We start from the raw sequence: 23401 nt of genomic DNA, 5'->3' as shown, positions 1-23401 counted from the left end.
GCCATTACCCGCCTGGCCTGTCACTTCCGCGCTCCGTTAATATTTATGTTTTGCCAACGCTTGTCTTGGCTCTTAACGCGACTTTATCATCGTCTCCGTCTGCAGCAGGCCCGGCAATATAGCAACATGGCAACATTATCGTGAAGGACTCAAACAGTAGCAGAAACAGAAACAGAACGATGGAACGTCGGCAGAAACGGAGTTGAAAGCAGAAAGTTTTCGCCGTGACTGGCCTTCCTGTTGCCTCGCTTTAGTTGACTTCCGGCCGTGCACTTTCCCGTCCTGCGGACATTCAATTTATCTTTATTCGAGCAAAAGGCAAACTGCTAACATATGTTTCCCTCCCGACTTCCTACATTTCCATATGTTTCTGCCGTGTCCTGATTTCATTGCGCTTTAAATCGAGCCACCGAAACATCTACGTTGTTCGCACCTTGGGCAACAACTGAGGGGTCACTTTACGAGCCGCATTAAATTTTATTATTTTTTTCGGTTCTCTTGCGTATAGGGTCGTAAAAATTCGTTTGCCAAAAACCATTGGCCCACTTTACTTTTTCGGGCATAATTGACCGCCAATTGGTGTGGCAGAAGTGGCACGGACAGCGTCGACGTGTCGGGGTCAAAAGGTGCATCTATAAAATCCGTGTTAAGTTGATTGGTCATTCCGATGGCCTTTGATTAGCAATGTAGCAACTGGGCAGCCAATTATGGGTATTCCAAAAGCTTACAAGAAAATATATGAGACTACCTTTTACCTTTATGCATTCTGTTTTTTTATTTTGAGATAAAATCTTTCTGCAACCTAAAAATCTAATTGAATTCAGCGAAATAACGTGGAACACGCATCGTGAAACAAATCAACCTTTTCATTTCCTTTGCCGTGGGCGTGGGAAATTCCCTGGCCAGCAATTAGGTAGTGAAAAACTCGTGACAAACACTTAATTTGCATAAAAATTACTATTTATATGGGCCGAATGATTTAGCACGAAACAAATGCCCAGAGCAATAAATATTAATTTGTGGTACAAACAATAAACACACAAAGCCGCACCAGCAAAAGATTCGAGCTCACTAAATACAGCAACAGCAGCAACAATAGAGTCCGAAAAAGGGCAATATAAATTGAATTAAATGCGACAGCTGAAAAAATAAGCACAAAACAAATAGTTTCGTCCGGGGGACCACCCACTGTGCAGACGGCAATTAAGGTCCTGCCGAAAGGAGGGGCTCCAAGTGAAATTGCAGTGGGTGTGGAGGAGGGGGGAGAAGGGGCACGACCATCTCCGTGCAGTGCTGACCACGGAGATGGCTGTTTTTCGGGGGCCAGGACGTTAATTTGGGCCGCAAAATGGCAAATGTCAAATGGCCAGCGGTTGGACAAGGCATCGTTAGCACCCACGCTGTGTCCTGCCGAATGGCGATGGCGATGGCGACGACGATATGTCCGGTGGCGGTGTCCTGGCCTGACATGAAATTTTAATACCGCCTTTAAATTTAAGTAGCCCGAGAGGTTGAGCAGTTTTTTTTTTTTTTTTTTTTGCATTCGGCTTGGCAGCGTTTCAATTGGATTCTCGGCGGGTCGGTTTCTTATTTATATTTTTTATATCCTTGGGAAATGTGTTTCAGGAGGCCAAATGTCGCGTCGATAAATTTCTGTGGGTTTCGCTTTTGGCTAGATCGCATTTACTTATTTATTTTGAGGCCATTGCTTTGATTTTATTATGTTTGCCGTCTCCAGGTGGGCGGAATGGCAAAACTTCGGATTGCTTTTGATTTGCTTTTCGTTGGGATTCGTTGGCCCAAATGTAATATTTATATAATTTTAGCTGAATTTCCATTTGCATACAGCAGAGAGAGGAGGAGAGCATATTTCAATCAGGCCAAGACCAAGCGACATGGGTAAATATTTGTTTCTTAACTTTTGTTTGCCCCCGTTTTGTTTCGTTAATGATGACCCGAATAGAGCGGCAACAACTTTTTTGTCCGCAATCAAAAGTTGCTGTTATTGTTGGTGAGCAAATTGTGTCAAGCGGTGTTAAAAATGCATTGCTTACTTTCTCAGGAGCGAGTCGTTTTTGTCCAGCTTGTTTGCCAAGCAATTTGAGCGCAAGATGAAATAGTTCTTACTCTTTTTTTTTGTATTTCTGCCTGCCTGCCTGGCCATGCCTTCGTTTTTGGCATAATTTTAGCAACAAAGGCAAGGGCACGCACACAGACACACTCGCAGAGAGCAAGTGCAAATAGTGTAAATGTCCTTGAAAGCGCCAACAACTTTGGCCCTGGCGGAGCACACAGAAAAAATCCGAAAAGGGAGCGAAGAAGCGCATGTACTACACTCGTATGTACGTACAGGTGGAGATTTGCAGGGCCAAATAGAAGAGGCCAGTGCATTCGGTAATTACTCCGGCAGACCAAAGTGAAATCTTAATCGATTTTTGGCCACAATCTGGGCTAAACTCGACCACTTCCCCCCTCCGTTATTAATCAATCGCATAATGAGCAACTCGTATGCGAGACAGCGAAAATTGAATAAATTAATTCATGGAAAATTATAGAGATTTAACGCTGATTGCCGAGCGTTTGGGTGAAATGGCAGGGAGACAGGCGAAAAGACAGGCAACAAGCCAGCACACACACGTTTTCTGAATGCACAATTATTAAATAGGCTGACAAAAGGACAACAAGGGGACTGGGGGGACGTGGCGGGGGAAAGGGGCGCCAAAACGCTAAGGGAGCGGGCGACATGGCGTCGTTTTTACTCGTTTTGGCCACATCACATGTGCACATTTCGCCGAGCGAAGCGAGAGGAGCGTCGTTTCGTGGCTCTCTCGTATCGATCCGCAAAACGAGCAAAAGTCAACTGGAAACTGGAAAGCAACCACCAAAGGGAACACATCCTGCCTTCCTGCCCCCCCCAAAGCCCCCTCTCCTCCATAAGCGAATCCTACGATTCGTCCTCCTTTTTACTCGCCGACATTGGTGACAGTTTTTCGCACACACAAAAAGCTGGTCGAAAACCCGAGTGTACGAGCGTTCAAAAGCAAAAGGAAGAAGAAGAAGAGAAGGGTAGGGAAAAGGGAGGAAGGCGGAGGACAGCAGCCAGCTCGAATGACTCAACATTTTGTGGTTATGCAGGAGCCACGTGCAAATTATTTTCATTGGAAACCCGCTAAAGGAAAACAAAAAGCGAGATACAAAAAAAAGGCAGCACGAAGCTGGTCCAACTTGTCAATGTCAATTGATAGTGAAAGGAGCGGCGGGGAAGGAGGGGAGTGGAAGCGAGTGGAGGAAGGCGGAGCCATTGAATAGGCGTGACACATCACGGACTCGAGTTTCAAAGACATCGACACCAGCTGTTGGCAGCTGGTTGGAAAAACGTGCCCCGGATTATTGACATCCTGGCCTCAGCGCACACTCGCACAATTAAATATTAATGCGCGAAATTAAGTGAAAAACAAGGGCATTAGTTGACTTTGGCTTGTCCAAAGGATTAGCCTGCAACTTGTGGCATTAACAGGCCATCACATCGAGCTTAACTTGTCCAAAAAATCAAGCGAATAATTGGATTTTATTTTCATTTGTCTCCGTTAAATGTTATCTATGTGTTGGGAGCGGAAAGTTGGGAGGTCTAGGTACACTTGTTTGCACTCTTATAGAACGAAAGAAGCCAAACTGAATTCTGGGTGCGGACTGTTTGCCAGAGATTGATGAAGTGGCCAAAAACCCAAGGAAGAGAAAGGTCAAATGATACGCAGAGGACGAACAGAAATAGGGCAGTACAATCATTCATTTTGAGCGAAGGAAACCATGAACAAAGAGGAGCACAGCTTGCGAACATGGAGTTGTTCTTTTCCGGTTTTGACACTTCAAGGGTTTTCTTTTGGTCAGCCAAACTGGTTGTCAAACAAGGAAACAAAACGTTTAAAACAGCATAGAAACCCAATAAATCATTGTAAGAAAGAAATTACATGAAGTTTTATTTAAGAAGTTGAACAACCAATACATTCTAACTAAAAAGTGGAACTGAACAAATTGAAATTTGAAGGAAGAGAGAGAAATATCTTTAAATTTAACATCCTAGTAAATGTCCATTTTAATAGCCACTTCTTCAGGCAAGCTTTAAATTAAAATGGTAGAATAAAACAGTCTGCACATCTCATTTCGCAATTCCACGAATCCAATTCATCAATCCAAAAGCGTTTTAGCCAATTTTCCTAGCGTTTTCAAATTGAAATTGCTTGCCATAAAAGTTGAGGCAAATAAATCAACTCGAATCACAGAGAAACGGAGCTTCATAGAATATATATATTGGAGTGAAATTATCGGGCATTTGGCTTGCAGTTTAAGCAATTATGTTCAGTCACGTGAGAGCGTGCGGAATGCAATGAAATATGCAGGATAACCGAGGACCGGAGTGTGCCAACTATGATGAATGTGGCGTGGAAAAGCGATTGGAGGGCAGGTGGTGTTCCGGCGGCGAAATGTTAAAAGGTACAAATTGCAAGGTCACATTGGCACGCCATATCCACCTAAAGTCAGGATCTGGCTTTCGAGTCACGAAAGACAAATAAGGATGGCCAAGAAGGATAACCCCTTTTGGCTGGGCTCTTTAACTCACCTTTTGCCAGCTTCCTCGCCCTCAAGTCCTTCGGCGCCGGCGGCTGCGGCTGCCTCGGGATCCACGGCTGCCGCAGAGTTCGCCTCCAAGGATGTGGAGGCGGCGGCTGGAGCGGCTGCGGCCGCCTCGCCTGTGGGCGCGGGCACATCCTCGTCGCCAGCGCCTCCCTTCACGGCGCCCACCAGCGAGGTGAATTGATTTGTTAGGCCCGAAAACATGTTGGTTGCTACTGCTCCTCCTCCTTGGCCGTCGCCTGCTCGATTCTCTCAAGGATTAGTGGTGTGTCCTGACCAGGAAAACGTGCGCACGTTCAAGCTCTCTCGCTCTCTCGGCTTTCCACTGCTGCTGCTGCTCTCCCGCTCCTTGCGCTCCGACTTTTACTACACTGGGCAGACGATATGATACGATATTTTGTAATAGGTTTTTCTTTCTTTCAGTGTTCCGTTCGCACCACAGAAGTTTCACTTTCAAACGCTTTGGCGTTATGTAAATTCTCGCATTTAACTTGAAATTTGCACGCTGCAAGATGGCAAGATGGCAGAATGGAAGGAAAATCTTTATTTTATTGCAACTTGGCGAGGCAGTGGGGAAAATCAATAAAACGGTCTGCGAATTGCGTGGCTATTGGGCACAATTACACGATAAATACTCTACGATTCGATCGATTTTCCACATGGACACACGCCACGCTCGAACTGTTTTCTTTTTATTTTTAATTTTTACTATTTGCTTTTCGCACAACTAAAGTAATTTGAGTCGCAGCCAATTTACCACTTGAGCTTTTCTCTGCCAACTGGGATTTTTTTGCTTTATGGGGTTTCTTGTTATTCGTTGGTCGCCAGGAGACTTTTGGATTCTCGGCTGCCCACTTCGAAGGTCCTCTGAAAACTGACGGAGCAACGGAATTTCAATGGCTCAAATACGAAAAACCGAGCTAGAGTGTCGTCTTCTCTCGCGGATTCTTGCTTTCTCCCTGGAAAAGTGGAGTCCACCCCTCCTTCCGTTCTTTATAGCCGTTGCTGGGTTATTGGTATTGCGATTTTCGTGGGTGGTGGAAGTCTCCTTTGTGCGCTGGAATGCTGTCTTTGGTTCTGCGCATGTGCCAGCTGTTTTTCAGCGTCGTTGGCTGGCGCAATTAGACAAACAATTGACACGTCTAAAAACACAACAACTGCGCAGCAATAATGATTATTCTCGGTTCGTTTGTTGGCCAATGCTGCCCATCTAACAGCTGACTAACGCCGGCCGATTACTAAAACCGCCCTACCTATCGATATTTGCCGATTTTCGCATAGCTACTTTTATCAACAGCTGACTTGAAAGTTAATTTTAAATTTCCTAATTGTTAAAACCAATTTCAACAGCACTTATGGAAAAACTAAACAACCTGCCTGGCACAAAAGTCAGAATGGACTCGGTTACGGAACAGTACTAAAAGACAAGTCACCTGCCGAAAAACACTTTTAAAATAGATTGCACACCATTCCATGTTCGTAAAACTCTATTTACATCAACAGACTTTCAGTTTTTGTACTTAACAAATAGTATTTAAATCAATTATTAACTAATTAGTTCGATGGAGACAATACGCATACTCAGCGTCCCTGCCGCGCACTTTTTTGAGGCTCTTCTTGCGTCGCTTCCGTCGTCTCCTGCTTCGGTTGTTGCGCCTGGTGGGCTTTAGTTTCATGGTCAAGTCGCTCTTTGGCCCGAAAGACCTTCGACTGGAGGTAAAAGGAGCCGCCTTTGGACCGCTCGTTTACCTGAAACAAGTGTTTGTAGTTATTTTCAATGCAGTCCACACTCTTCACATCGTCCACGTTCAGGATTTGCTTGGCCTCCTCCAGCGTCATGCCTGCAAATAAAGTAGGATATGAATTTAGTGTTTCTAAATAGTTAGAAAATACAAACCTGTCCGCAGGTTGGACTCGGCACTTTTGTCGCCCTTTTGACCACCGCCCGCCCGACGTGCCGCTTCCTGGGATGCGGCTATCTCCTGGCGCAGAGCTTTGGTGAAGGCCCTTCCCACAGCTTGTGCGCCCAGTACGATGATTTGGGCGATGTACTTGGCCATGATGTTGGTGTCTTGTCTCTTCGAATGTTAAATCTGAGGCACGCTGCGATTACACCTTAATTTTGGGACTTCAAAAACGTGCCGCTTAAATTACGCAACAGCTGATTGGATTCTTGTGTTCCAAAAGGATGTTCTGTACAGATATGCTTCTGTAGATACGAATACAAGGCGTTTTACACACAATTTTAAAAAATTTATTTTAGTATTATCCACTGTTCAGGTAAATTTTAAAGTGTAAAGCCAGGTAAATGGCCAACTTGCTGGCGGTGAAAAGCAGGCGAAACAGCTGTTTTGATAGCGGTGACATCCGGCCTCTATCGATAGTTACCGGTGCACGTTTTGGAGTTTTTCCGATTAGAAACTAGCTTTTTTTTAACGGAAATCAAAAAATTAATTTAAATAATTATTTTTTCTTGTTATTGTTATTTTGCATACTAGTTCATGACGGAGCTTAACATAATACAGTTTTTGAACATATATTTGTTTTTAACATATACATATTTGAATTTTTAGCTAATCGATAGCAAAAACGGCTAAAATCTATCAAGAGCCTTGCTTTTGTCAGATATCGCTTTTTAAAAATTCAAAATTCAGTTAGTTGAGCTAATGACTCAAGAACCCAACTGGAAGAAGGTTTACGACCGCCTTGTTCGTAGTCACTGCAATGACCAAATCCAGGTGCATCTGCTGGAGCGCCAAGTGCGTCACTTCCGGTTAAAACGGGAACGCCTGCAAAACAAAATTGAGGAGGAGAGCAGGGGAGTGGAAGCCTGGTTGAAGGTTGTAGATCGTGTGCGTCGCGAAGTGGAGCGGTATCAGAAGCACAAACACCTCCTCAGCCCCAAAAAGCAAAAGCAATTGGACCAAATAATGCGGAAGTTGCCCATGAACACGTTGGAGGAGCGGGTGCGATTGATGGAGGTGTCGGAGAAGTTAACGCCGAAGCCGTGTATAGATGCTTCCCTTAAAAAAGCAGAAGACCAGGACAGCTCGAAGTACTCCGTTCCGGCTAGGAAACACTGTGATCCGAGGACTCAATCAAAGGTGGATAAGCGACTATCCAGGATTAATGCGGATTTGCAAGAAATGCGAGACATCCACGAGCAGACGATGGCCGTGATCCAAGATATACATGACATAATGGCCACCATCAATTATTTGGAGCATGGACAATGCACCAACATTGAGATCACTCCGTATGTGGCGACCACAAAGAATTCCTTGCCTTCCTTGAAGGCCACCATTAAAGTGGACCGGGTGTACAGGTCCAAGAACAAGAAACATTTCACTCGCGAACTAATGGACGTGCGTCCTCCATATATTTTGGACCATGTGCCTCAACTTAAGCCCGACATCTTTGAAATAACGGAGAGGAAACCGAAAAAGCAGCACTAAATCACTTCTGGTGGGGACAATAATTTATTACGCCAAGAATTAGTCTACTTAAACATAGTCTACTTGAACATGTTCTATGCTACGCTAATCCTGTCCGGCTTCCATTTGATATTTACAATTTACAATAACAACTAAACTCGATGATCACCTTTAGCTAAGGATAGAAAGTATTGGTTTGTGGCAAGGTGGTGGCAATCTTGAATAGCTTCAATTTACTGCGGAACCAATATCTTCCCATCCTTTTGCTAAATGATCCTTGAACTAAAACTTGAGTTCTGAAAGTCCAGCTGATTTCCGTGGCACTTTGTTATTATGGGGGTTATCCCAACTGGACTAAGAACCCTTTAGCCCATAAATTCCCTTATTCTGTGCAGTTGGTTCCATCAAGAATCACTGCTTTTATGGCCTGCCTCTGTGCTTTTGTGTTGGCTGCCGCCAAAGGAGCTCCTCAACAGAATCCCGGATTGGTGTGCTCGATGATGCAGCGCTTGCAGTACTTCTTTACCGCCCTGTAACCCTCGATGGACACTGGGCAATCCTGGATATTCAGCTGCTGTAATCCACGGCAGTAGTATGCGATGCACTGCACCCCGCGATCAGTGATCATGTCGCAGCTGCGCAGACTCAGCTTCTTCAGATTCGGACAACTTTCTGCCAGGGCCCGCAGTCCCGCGTCGCTAACATCGCACTTGCCAATGTCCAGGGCTCTCAGCCGCGGACAGGAACGGGCCAAAACGGTGATGGAGTCGTCACTAACAGCCTCACATCCCCGGGCGTTCAGATATCTCAGCTTGTAGCATCGCCTGGCAATGACCTTCAGTCCGGCATCCGAAACCCGTTCGCATTTGGCCACGGAAAGATAGCGAAGAGCCGCTCCCAACTTGGCCAACTCGTATAAACCAAAATCTGTGATGTTCAAACAGTCGGACACACTCAACTCTTTCAGCGAAACACAAAAACTGGGCACGAACTTCAGACCCGCATCTATTGGGGTAAGGAAAACAATTATTTATAGTGATTTAAAATTAAACTTTTTATCATTACTCACCAGTGATTTGTATGCAGCGACGCAGATACAGATAAACCAGCTGGGGACAGTTTTTGACCACGATCTTAAGGCCCATATCGTCGATGGCCATGCAGTCCGTGAGGTCCAGGTATTGCAGCAGGAGGCGTCTAGGTGGCTCCACGTGGGGATTCGGACTGATGCTGCTTACTTGGCTGCAGCCTGCAAAGCGCAATTGAAAATGTAAAAGTAATTTTATAAGTTTAGACATTGAAATGTATATCAAATTGGTTTCGTATAAACCACTTAAGCGATTAATATGAAAGCCAATTAAAAAGTCAATTCAATTTTGGGTGTACTCCAATTAATCTTATTAATATGATTAAGATCTTTTAAATGAAAAATAAAATTACAATTTAATTGAATCATTGATTCAACAGGTATTATATTCCCTAATCTTTTGAACCCGGAATGTAATTTAGTAAACACTCACCCGTCACATCGAGATGCTGCAGATTGCTGCACTTGGTCAGAGCCTCGACGAGAGCCTGATTGGAGACGCCCACGCAGGTCTGCAGCTGGAGGTGGGTCAGTTCCGGGCAGCGACGGGTGAGCAACTGGAGGCCCTTGTCTGAGATGCGGCAGCCATCGGCGAGCATCACGCGCTCCACTTCCGGACAGGCGCCATTGCAACTCTGGCCACACAACTGCCGGAAGATCATCTTGAGGATCTTGTCTCCATTCAGGTGCTCGCCCCTTAGCGAGATGACCTTCCAGAGGACGGGACGCCAGGCGAGGTGCTCGAATCTCCGACAGACCCGCGCCACGTTGCACAGCTCGCAGCTGTCCAGCCAGGAGAAGATCCGGACGACGGCCTCGTCGGGCAGGCGATCGAAGAGCGGTCCGCAGCGGAAGGGACCCTTGCGATTCCAAGGCGGCGGTCCAATGGCCGTGCCAGGTCCTCCTCCGCCCACTCCGTTGCTGGAGACTCCTCTTCGTGGCGTGGTGGTTGGCGTACTGCTGGCCATGATCCCCGCTCCACTGGCCGTCGTGGAGTTGGTCACGTTGCCCACGCCACCACTTGAATGGTGGCCAGTTGGCGAGGGCGAGACCAGTGTGGCATAGCCCTGGTCCAGGCTGGGCGAGAAGCGACCCAGGTTGCACAGGCCATCGGAGAGGCTCTGCCCCTTGGAGTGCAGGTGGTTGGAGTTCGAGCTCCGGTTCAGCAGGTAGCGGTCCGATCCGCTCGTCTCGCTCGGACTGGAAGTGCGCGGGTGGTGCATGAGTTCTGCGGGGAAAGTCACAAAAGAAAATATTAATTTACATTATAAAAATTATTTGGTATTGAATTGAAATAACCTGTACTTAATGAGTCTTTTTCAAATAAAAATTTATAAGCAATTGTTCACTGTTCATTAATTTTGTAAATTAATTAAAAGTTTACATAAAATAAAAGTGAACTAATAATTCATAAACACTCGCCAATAATGTTTACATTGATTACGTTCATAAATGAAGATCGGACGTTATTAGATATAAACAGATGTTTAATCTGTGGCGAGGAAAATATTCTTGACTGATGCGAGTGTATTTAGAATTAAAGTTAAATTTTTTTTATTTAAAAAGGACTTACCTGGCAGTCGCTCGTTCCCGCTGCCGCTGCTGTAGTCCTCCAGGTAGTAGCGCTCGTTCTGGAACTGACTCGCCTCGGCGCCCAAGGGAAGAGCTCGCAGGGCGTTGCCCAGATACAGGGACTCCATCTTCTTGTCCAGCAGGTACTGTGCCCCATTGCTGCCGCCGCCATTGCTGCTCAGGACAGTGGGCACACTGCATCTGCCTCCTTGAGAGCGTCTCCGTCCTCCCGGACCTCCGGTTCCTCCACTCCCACTGCCCGTTCCCCCGCCACCCGCATTGTTGTCACTGGAGTCCTCCGTATCCGCACTGTTGCCGTGCATCCAGCTGGGTCGCTGGGCCCCGAACTGTAGAACATGCTCGAGGGTGAGGAAGTTTCTGGGCTGCGGAACCGGTGCCACATTTCTGGAGGCAGGAGCCGGAAGTTCGGGGGGTTTCTTCGCATGCCGGCCCACAGAAGCCGTCGAATGGGCGCCATAGTTGGCCTGTTCGGGTCGCGAGTGGCGACCCCGGAGTTCGAAGGTGGCCGCCTTTTGCTGCACCATGTGGAGCACGGCTGCCGTTGAAGATGCCGTCGCCTGATCGCTGGGCGGCGTGGAGCCGCGGGAGGCCAGGGTTTCACCCACCACATCCATGCCGGGATTGGGTGACTTGCGCGACATCATTTTGTAGGCCTGCGGATCCAGGGGGCTGGAGCTCAGCGGATGCGGATGGTGGTAGTGGTCGCGCACCGCGTTGCTGTTGCGGCCCAAGGAGGCCAGTGGACACTCCAGGTCGCTGCTGCGACGGCTGCTCGTCTTGTGCGACATGGCTCGATCCTCTACGGAGGATTTGTCTCTCGGCTAGAGGCCTCTAGAAAGGCGCAGAAGTCTGCATCATAAAAATATAATATATAACTATTAACATTAACACAGAAAACCACGTAAACATTTTATTGAAAAAGGGGAGTAATTAGAAAAATTTAAATAAAGAACTTTAAAAAACTAAAAAAACACTCCTTGAACAAATAACTTATAATATTTTAATAATGATTTTATTAATTTATATATAGTATTATGGCATGCCTAATGAAACCCTTCAAATCATTAAGTGTATTTAATAATCAGCTTAAAATAATATAAACTTTAAAGTGGCACGCCTCTGATCGTTTTGTAATAATTTAATAACCCTTACAGATTGCAATAAAATGGGTGGAAATTTAAAATTAATTTTAATTCATTATAGCATGCTGTAATATTCGAAGCTCAAAAAGGTAAAAAAAAGCATTTATCGAGACAAAGTCTGTGTCGCAGTTTGGCAAATGGAATTCAAATCTGCGATGGCCATGGGAACACGGAATGCCTTTTGGATGTGTGTGGGTTGCTTTTGTGGGTCTGCATGCCATTCGCGATTATTAGAGGAAAAAGCGGCGATGGAGAGTCATAACTGGGAGTCGTAAATTGTATATATTTCTACGCGAAACCACTCCTCCGAATCTTAACTGCAGTTGACCTTTCAAATCTCGCATTTGCCGTTCGGCTTGTGGGTGAAATGAGCCGGGGATTGTTGGAATTATCGGTTGTTGGCAAACAAATCGCTCGGCGCACGTATATATTTTCACAATTAATAAGGGGATCGCCCACGCTCCAAACAAATCATTGGTTAGGTTTTTTCGGTTATATCTTTTATTTGGCCACACGTATGCTGTCATTTCCATTGACTCGCGGCTGGCTGCTCCATTCATTGTTGTTGGCCCGGAACCAGTTTTATATTTTATTTCGGGAAGGTGGGGGCTTCTTTTTCAGATGGGAATGGGTATGGGTATGGGGACGGAGATGAGGATGAGGATGGGGCCGCAGAAGGCGTGGGCTGGCTTGTGGCCATCCGCAATTTGGCCTAACCTCAAGACCTCAAATTAAGCCGAAAGTAACCCAATTCGGCAAGTTGGGAACAAGAGATCTGGCAGAAGCCATAACCATTTTCTGGCTTCAGCGGGCTTTGCATAATTTACTCGCCCAGCTAAGCTAAGCCATCTAAATAGAAAACTATAAATTTATTTCCAAATTTTACCGAGGCATTTCTGGGTGGGGCCCGCGTTTGTTTTTTGTTTGTTTGTGGCACACCTACGGAAAATAAAAACGGAGGGGCAAGGGGTAACATACTTTAAGACGAGTAAATCAAAAGCTGATCACAAGTGGAGCTGCTCCACTCGCCTGCTGGCTTTATTTTTATTGTAATCAAATTCGAAATTAATTTCGATTTTTGTGTTGTATCATTTCTGGCCGCGCCATAAATAAACACAAATAGGCAGCAATAATAACACGCAGCTCTAGCACATTTGGAGAGCCGACAGAAATATGTCTTGTCATTTGGCTTATGGCAGCTGATTAATCTTAGAATCTCCGAAACCGAAACCAAAAACCAAGCCGAGACCAAAGCCAAACCCAAACGCAAACCAAAACCGAAACCAAAACCAAAACCGAATCTCCATCTGAATCCGAGTCCGATGTGAAGTGGAGTCGCCGCCGCCTGTCGCCTGTCGCGCCTCATATGGAATGTCGCTCAACTGGTTCGAAAAGCCAAAGACGAAAATCTCCGAAGAAAGAAAGGAAAATGCTCCAAGCCAGAGATCACTCCACTCCACACTCCACTCTACTGGAGAGTCATTTGATTTTTTCCAACCTAGACCACGGCCAGCCATTGCCATAATTCACAATAGTTGGACAATAAATAATTAATAAAGCACGCTCGGTGTGTGGACAAAAGTGTCAAATGGTTCATTGGGCAACACAGCATGGAATTTGCATAAATTTACATGCAAATGTAATTCATTTCGTTTGTTTTATTCTTTTTGTCTCCGGGCTGAAGGGCTGAAATATCATTAGTAACGCATTTAGTGCTGTAAACAACCCACAGAGCTTGTAAAGTTCTTGTTGGCCAACACTTTAGGCTGAGATTAGGTCTTAGACAAGGCCAAGATATCAAAGGAGAAAGTTGTCTTCCAGGCAAATACATTTTAATAATATTGAATGAGCATTTACTAGACGTGAATACATATTTATTTAAATTAAACGTTGTGCCATAAACGATTTAGTATTATGTTATACTTAAAAGAGCAGTTCATATTATTTTAATTTTTGTGGGAACTTTAGTTTTCTCATAATTATATTAATACCTTGGACCTTCACGTTTGTTACTTTTTTAAGAATGGGAACTTCCGAAGCTATGATTTATTAAAATTAGTTAGTAATTTAATTACTTTAATAACCTATTACTTCACTTTTACTTTCGTAAACATTACTTTTATTAACAGTTTTAGTTCCACACACTCTCAAAATAAATGTAATGTTCCGGATTTCCTTCATATCTGTCCAGTTTCTCAATCAATTGCTGGCCAATTAGGCCGCGTATATATTTCAGCAACTTTATTGGGCAAATAAAAATTAAAAAATCCAACAAAGGCCAACGCTCGACGGCCATCTATTGGAAACTGGTCCAGAGGTCTGTATCTGTATCTATATCGATCTGTGTCGATGCTCCTATCTCTATCTCAACGTGAATGTCCATTTTTCCCCGTTTCGAAGCCAAGCCTCTTCAAGTGAGCTTAACGAGCACATAAAATATGACAACAACAAGTACTAATTATTTAATATGCTTAATGAGCAAATGTCGCCATGCTGGTGCCCACGGTGCACTCGAACATGGCAATACCACTCCGGCACACTGGGGAAAAGGTGGTAGAGTTATTAAGTGAAATTGCCAAGGTAGTTAAGCACTTGATTGCCGGTAAGTGGATAAGGTTGAGGGATTACAAATAATATACTATTATGGGATTGTTTTAGTGACCATGCTTATTACACTTTCCAACTTACAGTTTTATGTTACATACGGAATAACAAGGCTATGATAAACTGTTCAGAATATTACACTTCCCTCAGATTTAGTTCTTTTAATTAACCTTATTTTTTATTGAGCATCCAAGGAACTAAAATTTACTAGAATTATAAAAATTATTATTATGAAAATATTTTTGAATCTTTAAAAATTCTGGTAATATCAGGTATTTCTCCCTCTCCACAAACACAACAGTGTGACGAATTATTGATTGCTCTTGTAATAAACACATGGAATAGTTCGATGCCCACGTCGATGGTTTCCAGCACTGTGATTATAATTTGTTTGTAAGAAAATCTCTCCATGGATCCCATTGGCCACACTGTGCGCTGTGTGTCAAACTAATAACTGCTATTTCCATCGTTTGTGTGTGGCGACCGTTGTCTGCACATGGTTGAAATCTAACGCCGACTGCCAACAACAACAAGAAAAACAACAACTAGAATAACAACAACAACAACAACATCTTGGCGCCACAGCGGACGGCGAGCACCTTTTGGCCTCCATGGCTCGGCATGCTGAGCGCCTGGCCCGAAGTCTTGGCCCAAAGCCACCGTCGAATTACTTGATGTGAGTATGTGTTTGGGTTTGTGTGTGTGTGTGTGCGGCTACCGTTTGGTGCAGCAATTGCCGCTCTGTGGGTTGCTGCCTTTTGCATAGTGTCAATTTTGATTTACCAAAACGCTGATGTTGCTGCTGTGGCTTGCAATTCCTGTTGCAATTGCCGATGAAGCTGAAGTTGCCTTTGCCGCCAACCGCCACCACTGCCGCTGCCTTTGTGGTTCCACTCGGTTGTCAGCGCACCCGCCTAACACCTCCTGGGCAAATAGACACCCACTCTATGACTCTGGTCGGCGCTGCCTAGAAAGTGGGTGGCGCTGACAAGTTTTACAAAGTAAAAAAAAAAAAAAAAAAAAAAAAACACACCAAGCAAAAGTCATAAAAAATATTTTCTGCGCTTGCCAACAGTATAAAAAAAAAGAATAAAACTGGGCGCAGCTTCAACTTGATTTTCTCAGCGATTTCACACAAAATGCAATTAGCCCGACTTGCCTTAACTTATTTAAGTCTCGTTTATTATTTTGAGTTTGATTTAAATCTTTGTTCTTTTAAGCTCCATCAACGCGGGTTGCTAAACTAATTGCCGCAGGCACTTGGGTTAGGCAAATTTTGCGACATCGAGCTTGGGTATCGAAGTTGTTGCCATTCTTCAGTCCGCCAAAGAAGATGAACCTTTGGCATCTCTGCGAGGTGGAGTTGTAGAACCAATTGCGCATAAAAGCCTTACCTGAGCCCTCTTCCAGTGGCTGAAGGCATCTGCGTTTTACTGAAACCACATTTCGGTTAACAGATCTTTCACGATTTCGAGGTCAAAACAAACTTACTCGAAAGACTCTGGTGCAAACAGAACACAAAAAGTATTAGGAAACCCCAAATCTTCAACATCTTAGTAGAAACAATTTGTACTAACATGAATAAATATCAATTGATGGCTTTTATACCAGAATGTTTCCAGAGAAGCGGGTAATATTGGATCAGGCGTTATAAAACAAACTTGGTTGCTAAACTCACAGTGGCGGTGATAAACCAATATTTTGTTAGTTGGATGTTCTCTCTCATTATTTGATCGTACTTCTTAAAAACAGGTGTGCCATTATTGTAAAGAAATTGATTGCTTGCAGTTGAATTGAAAACAATTTTTATTTAATCAAATAAGGACTTAATAATTGTGGAAATACTTATTATATTTATATTTATTTTAAAATCACTTGGAATGCATTCTTAATTGATTCTTTTTATCCACTTGACCTGTTCCCACAATACAATTGGCAGTTTTGCAATGTAGGAAAGTTATTTGCATTTCCATTTCCATTAACTCGCCTTCCGAAAAACCTGAATCTTTGGCAAGTTCCCCATTTCTTGTTGTAGTACCAACGAGTAGAAGGAACGCTTCCAGTTCCTGAATTTCTTGGCAAGTAGCAGATCGCGTTACCTTCGTTTAGGTTAAAAGGGTCGAACTGTTTGAAATGACGTTAAAATATTTTATGGTGCTCTACTGACAGCTGCGGGTGTGAGGTGTGAAAACCATTAAGATCAGTCCGAGATATAGCCATTTAAACAGCATGATTTATGTGGGACTTGTAACTTGATAAATGCAAAAGGTACGAATGTTAGCCAGCTTTTATAGCTAAATTGGTTTGAAAACCGAAAGCCCCAAGTTAAACACCCTATAAACTGCAATGCGTTAACGAGGCATATCTATTAAACATTATTTATATTCATCAGATACATTTATGCGGGATTGTTTTTTACCTAATAACCCAATCAGCCAAGCAACACCATATAAAAACTGGCTTACCCAGTTAATACCTATAAAAAGTCCGAAATTTACTTATTTTATGGCGTTTTGCAGCAATTAGGCGAAGCTTAAATATTTATTTTAACACATTTAATTTGGTGAAACAACAGCTGAACTCCGTTTACCGTTCGCCCAAGTTAAATGAACTCCATTTCTGTGGCCACTCGCGTGTGTTTGTTGTGTCTATGCAAATATGCGATGAAAGGAATTGAAAGTTGACACAGTTCACAAAGAATTTCAAATTTTTGGCGAGCAGAAAGAGGGGAGAATGTGTTCGCGTTATTAAATATGTATGAATGGGCGGCATATTGGAATGGGCTATATATTCGCTTATGCATGTATAAATAGGCATTCATTATAAGGGTTCCAACTCAATAGGCCGTAGATGGGAAACTAAGAAGAGAGAAGAGATTGATCTGGTAGAAAGTATTGAATGGAACGAATGAAGAATCATTGTGGTACCGGAATTAATCAGAGCATTCAGCTTGACTCGCAGCTATGCGATATCTGCGGATATATCTCTGCCCGGCTAACTGTAAATTACTGGAATTTTGTATCAATTTGTAGATTCTGCAATCTCAATTACTTAGGCGAAAAAAACTTTCTCAGGAAGCTGCTCAGTGACTGTGGAAAAACTCGTTTAGATTTCCACTTTGCCATCGCTCATTTTTTGTTCACCGCTGATTGATCTGATAGCGCAAAAAAAATGTTTAATATATATGTATATACAGATATAAATTGATTTCTCAACGACTAAGCTCTATTTATCAAAATTGGACTTGGCTGCCGTTGAGTTTTTTTTTTGTGAAATTTCCTTAATGGTTTTGTGCCATTTCTTTCGTCATTATCTGTAACTAAAAATTTCACCCGAGCCATTAAAGAGGAACGCGCGGATTTTGGTCGAAATAATTAAACCGAATCTTATATAATGAACCGTGAACATAACAACAACCGTGAAGAGGATCCGCGGCGATTGAAACATTGAGACTGTCATCAATCAAAGGCAAATTCTTGGGCAGCTTCTCATTCGAGACTCGAGCATAATTCAAATTCCAAACGAACCAGTTCGTTGCCTGAGTCTTTTGTTTTGCCCGTCGCAGCGAGAAAGAACTTTTGGCAGCGACTGTGGGTAAAGTGGGGCTTAAGCCAAAATTAAACAGCCAGCCCAGGCGAAATAAATCACAAAATGAGACCCAGAAACGAGGCGAGCTCATTGCAAATTACATGCTGTTCAAGGGGCAGGTTGACGTTGACGGGGCCAACACAATTGCGGACGTGAATGATGGCACCACGGCTAATCCCCAGATACCCAGATTTCAGTTTCCAGATTCAAGATCCCCGATCTCGGATCTTGGATCCCCGAAACCGAAACATATAAATCCAGGCCAACTCAAAGTCCAATAAAAATGTCGAGCAAATGCAAAAAAAGCGACAAATGCTTGACGGACCAAATGTCAGAGTTAATTTATCTAAAAGCGTTGCCCGACTTTTCGCAAAAGTCGTCCGTCTCCCTCTCTTTCTCCCTCGTTTGCTGCCAAAAAGAGACATCGAGAGAGAGAGAGAGAGAGAAGGAGATCGGAAAATTTTAATTAAGACAAAATGTTTGAAATTCTGGGCAAGACAACGAGGTCTCTCTAACAAGAAGTCAACAATTTGCCGCGTGCAATTTTTCAAATTACATTTCATTACAGAAAAAGTGAGAGAGAAAGAGAGAGAGAGAGAGGGGTGGGGGAAAAGGGGGGTGAAAGATGGCCATGATCGAGTGATAAGTTGCAAGAGAAAAGCACCGTTTTGTCTCCGACTCTTGGCCACTTTTCACTCGGGAATCCGGCGAGAAAGAGAGCGAAACAGGTTATATCTCTGGTGGCCCGCATAACGAAAAGGCAAAAAAAAGAAGAAAAGCCAAAAGACGCCCGCATAGACAGCTTCAGCTCTTCCCTGCCGTCTAATATGCTACACATAAATTGTTTAACAAATTTAATTTTAAAGTTCAGCCAGCAAATGCCCTGCGACAACAACAACAATAAGAGCAAGTCACAATTGCGACAACAACTGAAGCAGCAACTATGTCAGTCACTCGGCAACATTGCCAACTAGCAGCAGAAACAACATTCCAGCTCAGTACCGCCGCCCCCTGCCCACCTGTACCGCCTGTTCCCCCTTCCACCGCCACTCCCCCCTCCTTCCGCCCAAGTAATCGTCAAGCTGGTAACTAGCTGCAGCTACAAGTTGCCGTTTCTAATACAAAACTGTCGCTTGTGGCGTGAGAGACTGCAAATGCGACTGCAACCACGAAGACCGAGCTCTCTTGGCCACGATTCGCGGCGAGCTTTGGCTTCGAGACAAAATAACACAACAACAAAAAACTCAGCGCGGAGAAAAATAAAAATAAAGGAAAAACAAAAAAAAATAAATAATAAAAAAATACGTCGCATTGCATTTTAGTATTTGCTGATTGCGCTGTTGCAAGAGCTATGAAATCATACAAACAGACACATAAATACCCGCACTCACACAGCGGAGGGAGACATACAATAAAAGTTGCGGGCAAGAAAGGAAAGTCGATTAGCTCCCGGGAAATATCGACCTGGAAATGCTCTATTAAGGCTAGGCCAAGGAAAAGGACTGGATAAATAATAATAATAGTATTTATTCATAAATTTAACTTGAACGACAAAATAGAAAAAAAGGAAGAGGTAAAATAACCTATTAAAAATAATTTAATAATTGCCTAGCTAAGCATTAGTTTCTATGCAATTTCTTTGTTTAATAAACACAAAAATTATATGAATATGTTTTAGTTTATTCCACATTTTGATAACTTTTATTATTTTGGCCATCAGAACCCCTTTGACATACTTTATAATGGCAAGACATTAAAATGCCAAAATCTGTGATAAATACAAAGGCATTTGTTATTTTTATGAGTTTTTGTTTTAGTGAAATAGCTTGGAGTTAATTACAAGAAAGGGGTAAAATTGTTCAGTTGTAAGTTAACCAAAAGACAAGACTTTCTAAGCAGTTAATGGATCCTGAGCAGTAAAGTTCGAAATATAAAAATAAGAAATAAATAAGGAAAAAACTGTTGAAAATCTCATGAAATCGGCGAGTGGCTTTTCCATGTCGGCGGCGGCGATGGCGGCAGCCTTTTGGCTTGAAAGCTTTTTGGCTTTGATTGGGGCTGCGGGCCATGGCTGACTGCCGTACTGCCAGACAGCCGGACAGTCGGACGAATGGATTGTGGATTGCATTGGCTCTCCAAGTGGCCAAGTAGTGGCCCGCTGGCCGGTTGGCCTGTCATTGCAATGCGCATATGTTGACATTTTTTGTAGGAAATATTTGAAATAGTTGGTAAATGCACGGCTAAACGGGCGATCTTTGGCCGCTTTCGATTCACCGCCGCTGGCTGGGAAAGTGCGACTCCGACACGAATGCCAAAATGTTGTGATATCAAATGACCAATTTGTAATCATTTAACATGCAGAAATTACAAGGGAGAAGCCAGAAATAATAAATTCGACCGCTTGTTTTCGGTCTCTGTTGGGGAGGAGTATACCATATGTAGTATGGTTTCCAGCTAACCGAACTACAGGGGCAAACGCCTCGGGCGATCCGCTAATGATGTGAAGAGCCGAAAACATTTGGCCAACACGTGTGCGAGCTCAACGATAGAATTATCTATCTATCTACTACGGAGTTCCAGGAAAATTATGAATATGTCTATTTTTCGCGGGGAAAAAAGGAAAGTCGTTCCACGGATAATTGCCAGGCAATAGATGTGTATGTGTGTATGTGTGTGTGGGGTTGTATGGGTGTTGTGTGAGGATGAAATTCAATCAGTTGGCCATAAACATATCCGTTGCAGCAACTCCTAGTTGAGTTAATGACCAGTCGAGAGATCCCGACTTCCTCTACGTGTATAATTTGCATGCAACCGCTGGTCGAGAGGGTGTATCTGTATCTGCATCGGTGGTTGTATCTCGCGAACGAGTTATATGCCAAAGTGGTGCAGCAACAACAATAAATATATATCTCCAGAGGTGTGATTTTAATGTGACAACTTTTGCAACTGGTTTGGGGTCGAGAGTTTTCCTCCTTTTTTCGTTTTTTTTTTGAGGTGTCACGGGGAATGGGCGTACGAATATTTCCATTTAAGTTTTACGATCGAGCAATATTAATAAAGAAAACTAAAGAATATATGCCTAAGAAGCCATACAGAGATAGACAGAAAGAGAGAGAAGAGGTAAATGAGAGGCTCTGTCTTAAAAAACCTGAATCTCGTATTGCAATTTAATAAGTTGTGATCGGTGGCTCTACCTTGATGATTATACAGGTAACTCCCTTCGGGTTCTCATTTATGCATCGCATAGCACTTTGTTTATTTGGCAGTTTTTGCAGCTTCATTTAATTTCCATTTATTTTCTCTGTTATTCCAGCACAAAACACACACTCGCACTAACACACACACACCAACACTGGCGCACTCTTTTCTCTACTTTATTTTCATTGCAGGTCGCATATGAGTGTGTGCGTCTCGATCTTTCACTGTGGCTCTTTGTGTTATCTTTTTTGCGCTCACTGACTCACGGCACCACCAACACACGCGCGCACTTCCACACACACACCTAGGACACGTAGGCACGCAACGAAGAGCGGCGCCTTGAGGTTCGATTGGGTCCGCTTCTACGACTCGTGGGCACACGGACACGCGGGCACCTGGATCCGTCGACAGGTAAATGGCATCTGAGCGCGAGCCGAGGCGCAGCGTTCGCAGAAGGCCCAAAGATCGCAGCAAGGTCTAAAGAGAGCCAATAGCTCTCTTGAGCGTGGTGAAATTCCGTTACAAGTGGTGGGACAAAAGCATTGCCAGGCGGAAAATAAAAGACTTAGGCAACGAACCTGTTGAATTCAAAAGTCAAAATCTTTTAAATAATACTCTTAATGTAGTCAAATCAATTATAAAAAAGTTATAAAACCATTCCAAATTATACTTAAGCTAAGAATTGATTCTTAGTTGGCTTTATTTCAAGTTATTTGATACTAACTGCCTTGTTTTAAAATATGTTGCATACTTGAAGGCGTGATTTGGGTTGCGTAAAATACAATGTTCATATAAATGCATCGACAATTGCACTGTCATCACAAAAAGGTCCTTCGATTGAGAATTGGATTTATAGTTCATTAAATTTTTTTTTTTAAATTGTACTTCACCACATTTTTTAACAGTTTCACCATAGTTATGAGTGCTCTCTCCCCTTGAAATACACCGCCTGTTGAACATCTTGTGCTACTTAAAAGTTTTTGTTGCTTTGCTGTTTGCTAAAATATTTCCACCACGGCATAACTAAATATGCCTGTGGGCTAAACTGGCATACGAGAAGAGAGCCAAGGTGGGAGAGCCATCAAGATCGCAGCTCGCAAGGCTGAAAAAAGAGGCTTAAGAGAACGGATGGGTTGCGTGCGTGTGAGTGAGCTGGATTACAGGCGCGCATGCGCAGCGCACGCCTCTCGCCCTCTCCCTCCCTCTTTTGTTTGCAATGGAATTTCTTTCTTTTCATAAACATGTTTTCTGGCCGCTGTTGTTGGCTTATTACAGCATTTAAGAGGCGAAGAGAGGGAGGGGCGATCGACGGCGGGGATCGGGCACACACTAAGCCCAAGTGGCATGAAACAAGTTCAGCGCTCGACTTCCACTTCGACAGCTCAGCTCAGTTCAGTTCAGCTCACCGATGGTCCGCTCTCGGCCTGCTGCGTTTCAGCCAGCTCGGCTCTTAACTTCTTCTTGAATGACTGCGGCGCAGGAATGCAGTGTTGTAAATAGCTAAGGCCGCAGCGACGTTCGCGGCGACTGCGACGCCGGCAGCGACTGCAAGCGGTCCGGTCCGGGCCACATTGTTGTTGGCCGCAGAATCAGAGCAAGTCGGAGGACGACCGGGCCAACAGATCGCGACAACGATCACAGCAGAGAACTCGAGCTGCAGTTTTGCACAGGGGAAAATTCAGTATACTTTGTGGTGCTAAAATAATAATTCTAACTGGTTAATTACAAAGATGAAACTGAGTTTCCTTTTTTTGGACTATGAACCATCAAAAAAGGAAATTTGGGGAGCTTACATTCTTAAGCATTTATTAAAAATATATTAAAATTTTTACTATTTCCTGACCAAAGGATGTTATATATGCTATAGTTCTTCCGCATCTGATTATAAAAATCTCTAATCAAATGAATTTGTCTTATAGCTTAATAATTTATTAAAAATAAACTTTTAGAAGGTTTTTGGGAACAGATCTTTCATTACTCAAAAAACTCTATCTAAAATCTAACAAATTTTATTTTTGTAAATATTTTACTGAAATCAGTAAAATCTATACTTCTTGTAACTAAATCATTTCTCCATGTGCATCTGAAAGCTGTTGCTGTTGCAGTTGGAGTTGCCGGAGCTG

General features: G+C 43.5%; 5 protein-coding genes across 19 annotated transcripts in view; 1 reads left to right on the top strand and 4 right to left on the bottom strand.

Annotated features, from left to right (window-relative positions):
* LOC108096643 (synapse-associated protein of 47 kDa) overlaps positions 1–5832 on the bottom strand; it is a 28748-nt gene extending 22916 nt beyond the window's left edge. For 13 of the 15 annotated variants that reach the window (XR_006245819.1, XR_006245820.1, XM_043209164.1 and 10 more), the window contains exons 1-2: positions 5390–5832; positions 4619–5137 (exon numbers count right to left, since the gene is read on the bottom strand). Coding sequence is in view for 13 of the 15 variants with exons in the window: in XM_043209164.1 (XP_043065099.1) it covers positions 4619–4836 (218 nt within the window). In the remaining 2 variants the exon portion in view is untranslated. Of the gene's footprint in view, positions 1–4618 lie in introns of all 15 variants that reach the window. The other 2 variants (XM_017198425.2, XM_017198408.2) reach the window with 2 other exon arrangements.
* A 269-nt stretch (positions 5833–6101) lies between these two features.
* LOC108096236 (mitochondrial import inner membrane translocase subunit Tim16) lies at positions 6102–6995 on the bottom strand. The gene is made up of 2 exons (XM_017197644.2): positions 6530–6995; positions 6102–6473 (listed from the first exon to the last, which is right to left on the bottom strand). The coding sequence occupies exons 1-2, from the start codon at positions 6690–6692 to the stop codon at positions 6214–6216; spliced, it is 423 nt and encodes a 140-aa protein (XP_017053133.1). The 5' UTR covers positions 6693–6995; the 3' UTR covers positions 6102–6213.
* A 240-nt stretch (positions 6996–7235) lies between these two features.
* On the top strand, positions 7236–8359 carry LOC108097809. Its single transcript, XM_017200334.1, has one exon. It carries the CDS (start codon positions 7299–7301, stop codon positions 8085–8087), a length of 789 nt encoding a protein of 262 aa, XP_017055823.1. The 5' UTR covers positions 7236–7298; the 3' UTR covers positions 8088–8359.
* LOC108097796 (F-box/LRR-repeat protein 7) lies at positions 8099–21693 on the bottom strand. Its single transcript, XM_017200330.1, has 5 exons — positions 21275–21693; positions 10727–11595; positions 9587–10381; positions 9136–9315; positions 8099–9071 (listed from the first exon to the last, which is right to left on the bottom strand). Exons 2-5 carry the CDS (start codon positions 11532–11534, stop codon positions 8536–8538), a joined length of 2319 nt encoding a protein of 772 aa, XP_017055819.1. The 5' UTR covers positions 11535–11595; positions 21275–21693; the 3' UTR covers positions 8099–8535.
* Positions 15403–16083, bottom strand: LOC108097822 (kappaPI-actitoxin-Avd3c). The gene is made up of 2 exons (XM_017200344.2): positions 15984–16083; positions 15403–15925 (listed from the first exon to the last, which is right to left on the bottom strand). Exons 1-2 carry the CDS (start codon positions 16069–16071, stop codon positions 15708–15710), a joined length of 306 nt encoding a protein of 101 aa, XP_017055833.1. The 5' UTR covers positions 16072–16083; the 3' UTR covers positions 15403–15707.
* Positions 21694–23401: the final 1708 nt, after the last annotated feature.

Source organism: Drosophila ficusphila, unplaced genomic scaffold (assembly GCF_018152265.1).
Source record: "Drosophila ficusphila isolate 14025-0441.05 unplaced genomic scaffold, ASM1815226v1 contig_791, whole genome shotgun sequence".
Taxonomy (NCBI): Eukaryota; Metazoa; Arthropoda; class Insecta; order Diptera; family Drosophilidae; genus Drosophila; species Drosophila ficusphila.
This window is presented reverse-complemented; position numbering and strand designations above follow the sequence as displayed.